Genomic DNA, 8143 nt, shown 5'->3' on the forward strand with positions numbered 1-8143 from the left:
TGCTACTATTACTACCAGTTCTGGTACTACTACTACTCCTACTACTACTAGTCTACTAGTGCTATTACCACTGCTGCTACAACTATTGCTGCTGCTACTGCTACTACAACTACTACCTACTAACAAGTAACAATTGTGTTTGGTAATGGCCTGTTATTTCTTGTACTTGCTGCTTCTTCAGTGGATGAGTGTCCAACCATCAATATCGACGATGATGATGAAGAGGAGGTAATGTACCATAAGTAGACTAGTCATGATTTTACTCCACTGAAAAAAAAGAAATATATGTAAGTCTCTCTGAAATGACATACTTAATAAATTGATTCTTTAAGTGTTAAATACACTTGTGAACACAAATAATAAGGCACTGCTTTGAACAATTTTGTAACCAGAAATGAATCCACTTAGTAAGCACTGTGTTTAAGCTGACACTTCAGTTTACAGTTGTAATAATCATGTTTGATATCCATACAACATTTTGAATTTGAACTTTTTTCTTTTCAACGGCTTGTGAAGCTGTTACTTCTTTGTGCATTTATATGGAAATAAGTTTTTCTGACAACTTAAGTTCTTGGGAGCATGTGTTTCCAGCTTTATTATCATCTTGCAATTTTTGTGTGTATGTCTGTGTGTCATTTCTACACTTTTATTTTCGAACTAAGAACATAAAAATTCGACATTCTCATGCCATAATCTCAAATTCTTTAAGATGTCTTATTTAGAATTATGTCACGAAATTATCGAGCAATATCAATTACAATAACAATAAACAGAATACATTTTTATGTTTATTTTGTGATTCTGTATACACATGTTGCATGCTTTAAAGGTTTGTCTAGATTGGTAAAGTTTATTGGAATCAAGCAACTTTGCTAGTATTGATATGTCTATACAGACGTTAGTGTCAAATAATTTTTCACTGTACACACAAAGGCAAGTGACATATGCCCAGAACCAAGTTTCGGTGGCCACTGAAGACCATATGGCTCACTTCCCATATCTACTTTCCCTATCTAGACAGTTATTTGACAACTATTTCTATCGTACACAGAGCTGGTTTTTATATTTGTTATTATGTGGTTATGTTCATCAAAATGTGTAGGCCTAAGTTAATTGCAGATGATATACAAGAGTTTCTACACATAGCGGATGATTCACAATGAATGGTCATAAGTTTAGAATATGATTTTTGAAGTTGCTTTGAGTAAAGAAGTTCATGTAATTCCGATCTTGAACTATTATGAAACTATGACTATTCACTCTATAAAAATAGCTATGGTTCCACTATTCTAAACCGTGTTCAGAGACTAGTAGCCAGAAAATTTACAGTTTACATTCCTAGGTACAGATGTATAATGCAGTGCGAGCAGTTTACAAGTCCTGAAACATTGCTCGGCCTATTGTAGAGCAATAATTTTATTGCTGAATTATAGTTTTCTTATTTGCTGTATGTAGTCAAAGACTTCGATCAGGGTTACCAGATTCTCTCGTCATAAATCCAAGACAGGTGACTACACATTTGAATTAATTCAATTTGTAACACAACCGATTTTATTCGTTTCATGTTTTTCAACTAATTATATAGCCTAAACTTTTAATTTTTTAACGTTGTTGCTAGATTATGAAATTTCCTTTGAATTATTGATAAAGTCTGGAGAAATATAATAATATTACAGTATGATCTATACAGATAAAATGCATGATACAGTATTTAAATCCTATCAATAATAAATCAACTTTCAAAGAGAATAAAGAACTGTATACTGTATAATAGCTAATACATACTATAGTATGATCATTTTTATTTCAGTACAACTCGATAGGAGGAACCAGGCAGCTTTGACAGCGACATTGAACATAGATTGGACAGGTCTTGAAAAAACGAATAAGGAATCTTTAAAATAATTTTATAGAAACAAGCAAAAAATTGTACTTTTCAAATCTTTTTGATATTCCGGGACAAATATAACTCGATACAGGACACACCATTAAAATCCAGAACAATCCTGGAAAATCCAGGATGTCTGGCAATTCTGACTTTGCCAGATGTAGGGGACTTGATTGAAGCTATTGCGCTTATGAATAATTTCAAGGGACGTATCGAACCCAGGACATTTGGCTGAGTGCGCCAACGCCAACTGAACTACCCAGGAACTGCAAATCTGGCTTTCAAGTAATAGCTCCCTGTGAAGCAGACTTGAATAATTTGAAGGGAAAAATTGTTCTGGGGCCAGGTATCGATCCCAGGACCCTTCACTTAGCTCACGAATGCTCTACCGACTGAGCTACCCAGGAACTATACACGACATCATCACAGTTTTGCCCTTTATATCCCCACAACTCAAATGAGCTGAGCATTCGTGCGCTAAGCGAAGGGTCCCAGGATCGATACCCGGTCCCGGAACAATTTTTCTCTTCAAATTATTCAAGTCTGCTTCACAGGGAACTATTACCTGAAAGCCAGATTTGCATAATATATACGTTACTGGAGGTATGTTAACAGAAAGCCACAATTTAAGTCACATAGAGTTTGTGTGCACTCAAAGTTGGGTTTCTGACGTCTTGTCAGCCCATTTGAGTTGTGTGGATATAAATGGAAAAATTGTGACGTTGTCGTGTATAGTTCCTGGATATCTCAGTTGATAAAGCATTCGTGCGCTAAGCAAAGAGTCCAGGAATCAATACCCTGGGACTGTATCGGACATCAGCTAAATTTTTCCCTTTATATTCATATACCACAAGTGGGCTGACAAGACATCAAAGACCCAACATTCAGTTCACAGAGACTCTGTGTGAATTTTGGTTTTCTGTTACCGAACAGTGACTTGTATTATGTCTATTGCGCTTATGTCAAAAAGCAATATTAAAGTTTGTGGATGTTCTAATGATGGAACTGGAAAGAAAACGAAGACGTCATGAGCCAGTCCTCTTTCATGGAATTCTTCAATGAAGGCTTCTTATCTAGTTGTACAAATGTTGTTGTTGTTTTCTAATGCCACGCATTTGACAATAAAGTCATTTGACCTCTTGCACTCCAATATTTTTCAAAGATATTATCATGGTTAGCCAGACGCACAGATTTTGAGATGTTCCGAATCCATTTCTTGATTTGAGTTGCACAATGGGCAGTTAGGGGACTGCTGATATATTCCAATTCTATGTAGATGCTTGGCCAAACAGTCATGGCCTGTTGCCAATCTAAATGCAGCTACAGACGATTTGCGTGGTAAATCGGGAATCAACTGTGGATTATGATGCAGAGAGTTCCATTTTTTTCCCTTGAGACTGTGTTATCAAATTTTGTTTGTTGAAGTCTAAGTATGTAGATTTAATAAATCTTTTCACAGAGTAATACGTAGATTTAGTAACAGGTCTGTAAGTAGCAGTGCTGCCCTTCTTTGCTAAAGCATCCGCATTCTCGTTTCCCAGGATTCCACAATGGGATGGTATCCATTGGAATACAATTCTTTTATTGAGTGATATTAATTGAGAGAGCATTTTAGTTATTTCTGCTGTTTGAGAGGAAGGTGTGTGTTTAGAGACTATTGATAGAATAGCTGCTTTGGAGTTTGACAATATAACTGCATTCTTAAATTTATTGATGTGGCATAGAAGATTCCTGAGACTTTCACTTATTGCAATGATTTCTCCATCAAAACTTGTTGTTCCATACCCAAGAGATATAAAGTGAGAAGAGACAGCACGTAACACCTGCACCCGCACCTTGTTCTCTGGAGATCAGGGATCCGTCGGTGTATAAATGAAGCCAGTTTTGTGGAGGGTACCTAATATTAATTGTCTCTAAAGACAATTGTTTTAGTATTTCAGTGTTTACTTCTGATTTCAGTATTTCTTCTGTTAAATTTAGATTATATTCTATATTTAATAGAGTTAAAGGGTTTGGTTTAATCTGTAAGTTTTCTTTTAAATTCGGGATATTAATTTTCTGTTTTAATTCTTGAACAATGGGTATGAAACTTTTTTGAGTTTTCAGTCTAGGCCTACAGAGAGGACTGTATGAATGCCAATTGTTTCCTGGTAATCTGATAAGTTTTTCATATTGAATCAGTGCTTTTTCTTCTATTGTCATTTTGATGCTGTTAATATTATTAGTCTCGACGCTGTTATTTCCGGCGTGACTCCGCCTCTTTGCTTACGTCTTAGAAAGTGAAGGCTCTATAAAGTCTAGGTAGGTAGTATCGTTCGTCATTTTTGTTCTTACATTGCCGAGCTACCATACGAGGAATCTATTTGCCACACCGTTAAACATTATCATGTCATACCGGTAGCTCCTATGATAATAAATCAAACGCAATGTAATTCAGCAAATAATTGAGTGGCAAATAATGTCTTCGTGTGCTTTCTGCGAACGCCAACGAAAGAGCTAAAATGGCGGGGGATTATATTAAGTATTTATCGAGCCTTAAGAAATGAATCAGCGAATCACAAGACCCACACGTTTAAATGTAGCCGACCTGCAACACGATTGGCTGCCGGAAATTAGAGCGACGGGACTATAGTGAGGAATCTCATAGAATCTATTGGAGTTGTTTTGATTCCACCAGTAATGAGTCTGAGAGCTTGGTTTTGAACATATTCTATTCCGTTTATGAAAGGTGAAGTACCGTAATTAAAATTTCTCCGCAGTATGTAAACACTGGCTGTATAAACATTTTGTATGTGGTGTTCAAAGTATTCCTAGAGCATCCCCATTTCTTTCCTGCTAGTCTCAAATGTACAAATGTTAATGTTGCTGAATTCCGTAGGTCGTGCCACAAGTCGAGGTAACAGTACAATCAGAAGCTGATGTCGAGGAAGTGAACCCATCCACTGAAGACGACGACGCTTTCGGTCTTGGTGTGGCCCAGATTGTCATCACAGCTGCCACCCCCATGACGGAGGAGCCAGAACAACCGTTCCCTCCTCCCCCAACAGAAGAGGAGGTCAAAGCATCGCAGCAGCCAGACGACACGGACCAACCCTCAATTGAGGAACATTCTCTGTCTGAAGATCCCCTGGGGGAAGACGCCACAGTAGCCGAGGTCACCGAGGTCACCGAGATTGCAGACGAGCCAGATGACCCTGCCGACGACCTCCCCACGGACTCGGCACCGTTCCCGATCAGCAGCAGCACCGGCAGCGAGGAGGACACGTACACGGGGCCCAGCACGGCCGAGAACTCGCAGAGTCAGCCCGTAGAGCAGCCGAAGACAGTCCCGACCAGTGCAGTGGGTGAGGGGAACATCCCCGACGAACTCGAGCCTCACCAGCTGGCGCAGCTGCAGGACCTCAAAGAATCGAACGCTTAAACCAGACTCGGGCACGGGACCATTGTCAAGCAGCCCTGTCACAAGAAGTAGATCTCTAAAAACAACCCTCCCTTTCAAAATCGTGGCAAATGGTGCGATGGTGTACCTGGGAGCTGCAGTAGTGTTTTATATATATAAACCTTAGACTTGTGCCTTTTGACGAGAAAATTAAGTTCTGATATGTTTATCTCTTGTTTCTTGTCTCTGACTCCTCGCAGGGTTGACAATGGTCGCCAGCTCGGCTCTCATACTCTTGTACAGTGTATATTCAACGTCATGTTGTCTGTTTAGTAGGGTGAGGTTCTTGCAACAGCAGCTCATGTATATGTATCATTGTATAGATCTATATTTTTGTCGTTCCTTCATTTTACACCAAAACCATCTTCATAAGTTATCTCGAATGCTGAAAGCAAGAGTTTGGTTTTAGTAAGAAAAATAAAGACTCCGTCTCTGGAGGAGTTGTTTTGTATCTTGGCTGGTATTTAGTTAACTCGACACAGGAGGATGGAGAGGTATCATCCCTCATTTAGTTTCTGCATAGAATCCCTTGATCGTGGAAATCCAATAACTTAGCTAGGTACCAATGAAAGCTTTCTGATCGAAGGAAATATTGTCCTCATGGTCAGATGTTCACACTGAAGTAGCATTTGAAAATAAGTGGCACATTGTGTGGCAAACTTAGGGTGCCCATAGTATTTTTATGAAAAAGTTGGACATTTAGAAAAGTTTAAAGAAAAATCTGGAACATTTTCAAAGAAAAAATAAAAACATTTCCAGCATCTGCTGTAATGTGGTGAGTCAGATTAATTTGTTTATATAATTATATATATAAAATGGATTTGAGGGAGGTGGGATATGAGGAAGAACAAGTTGTTTGTCTGACTAGTGAAATATGTTATTAGTCAGCGATGTATGCATGGAGGAGGAAAAGAACTGGCCACCCTACCCCATTATCTCCTGGCTTAGTTGCCTTATGAGTGATGCCTCATTGGTGTCACTTATGAGGTTCAAACCTGTCTTCGGACAATTGACTAAACAACAACAACAACAACAACAAATAGCTGTTCTTTTCTTCCTTACATGCATACATACATACATACATACATACATACATACATACATACATACATACATACATACATACATACATACATACATACATACATGCATGCATGCATAGCCACCAGTGTGGCTCAGTCGGTTAAGGCGCTTGCCTGCCGGTCTGAAGATACACTCGGGCACGGGATCGATCCCCGCTTGAGCGGATTACCTAGTTGGGTTTTTCCGAGGTTTTCCCCAACTGTAAGGTGAATGCCAGGTAATCTATGTGCGAATCCTCGGCCTCATATCGCCAAATACCATCTCGCTATCACCAATCTCATCGACGCTAAATAACTTCGTAGTTGATACAGTGTCGTTAAATAACCAACTAAAAATACATACATATATACATACACACACATGTACACGCACATATAGCACACACACACACACACTTATTTACATATATTGGTTAGTTTGATATGTGAATAGATGCTGAAGAATACAGCATGTTTGAAATTTCAAAACAATTAAATTCGATTAGTTTAAAAAAAGTTGAGATGGTATGACTTGAGGCTTTCCCGGCGTTTGATGTAGAATAACTCTTCTCGGGTTCTCAGCCAGGTGAGTTGGAGATTAGCTTCCAAGCTTTCGACGGCTAGCTCTGCCATCTTCTTCATCCCTTCAGGGACGAAGAAGATGGCAGAGCTAGCCATCGAAAGCTTGGAAGCTAATCTCCAACTCACCTGGCTGAGAACCCGAGAAGAGTTATTCTACAAAGTTGAGATTATTATGAAGCCTGTCTTGCACATGGAGGATACAAACTTCAGGAGACTATAATGAAATGAATGAATAAATAGGCTAATATATGTAGGCCTATTATTGTAAATCCGTAACATTTTTGCATGAAACATGTTCTATATTTCATAAAGTTTGTACAAGTTCTTCAAAAGATTGGTACCAGTAAGCTGTGGAATGTGAAGAATTCAACTTCCATATAACTGAATTTACATGATGATTTGAGATACCGGTATTTTAATTATTTGAAATACTTTCAGTTACCTACAGCAGACCTGCTCCTTTGAAAACAACACTTTAACTTAAATTTGATGTGTTACGCAAGCCAGAGGAACTGTAATGTTTTCTGATTATTGTAATATCAAGTCCCAATATACTGGAAGCAACGAAATGTACATGTACCTGATGTATGGAGTGAAAAAATATTACTGTTCTGTGTTGCTTTCATGCAGAAGTTTTTTTTTTATCTCCAATGCCATCAGATTGTCTTTTCGACATTTCTGGTCTTCTCTCCTGGCAATGGCTTATGTATAACTCACTCCTGTGGTGAGGGCGCCTGGAGTTACATTACCCTGATATGATAGGATGATCATGTATATGTGGCACCAGGTCTTAAATCTAAACTTAACCTAAGTTCCAGACCATAGACGAACACAGGAATAATCCCCCTTTAAGGAAAAATTCCTGCATTCTAACCAGAAATTGAACCCGAGACCTTATGAACTGAAGCAGAAGCTCTGACCACTAGACCATGAGGCTGGTCTTCATGCAGAAGTGTCGTGCATCTTTTCACGCCAATGTTGCTTCATTTCGATGTAAAGGAGAAGTTTCTCTAATCTAATCCTCTCCATTTTCATTTGTAACTTTAGTGTGAACGTGGCTTTAGGCTGCAGACAAATAAGCTGTAATACCGCTGTGCAAGCTGCCAGCGATAATTCAGGTCCGTTCCCTCAGTCAAAGAATTCACTTCATGGTATTAGTTTGCAGATATGCTC

General features: G+C 38.7%; 1 protein-coding gene across 3 annotated transcripts in view; it reads left to right on the plus strand.

Annotated features, from left to right (window-relative positions):
* The window catches only part of nwk (nervous wreck), a 179763-nt gene extending 172762 nt beyond the window's left edge, over nt 1-7001 (plus strand). For 2 of the 3 annotated variants that reach the window (XM_069815116.1, XM_069815127.1), the window contains 2 exons: nt 182-228; nt 4767-7001. In XM_069815116.1, coding sequence (XP_069671217.1) covers nt 182-228; nt 4767-5309 — 590 coding nt within the window. In that variant the 3' untranslated portion in view covers nt 5310-7001. The remainder of the gene's footprint in view (nt 1-181; nt 229-4766) is intronic. The other variant, XM_069815134.1, reaches the window with a different exon arrangement.
* The last annotated feature ends 1142 nt before the right edge of the window (nt 7002-8143 follow it).

The sequence above is a fragment of the Periplaneta americana genome, chromosome 2 (genome assembly GCF_040183065.1).
Source record: "Periplaneta americana isolate PAMFEO1 chromosome 2, P.americana_PAMFEO1_priV1, whole genome shotgun sequence".
In the NCBI taxonomy this organism is placed as follows: Eukaryota; Metazoa; Arthropoda; class Insecta; order Blattodea; family Blattidae; genus Periplaneta; species Periplaneta americana.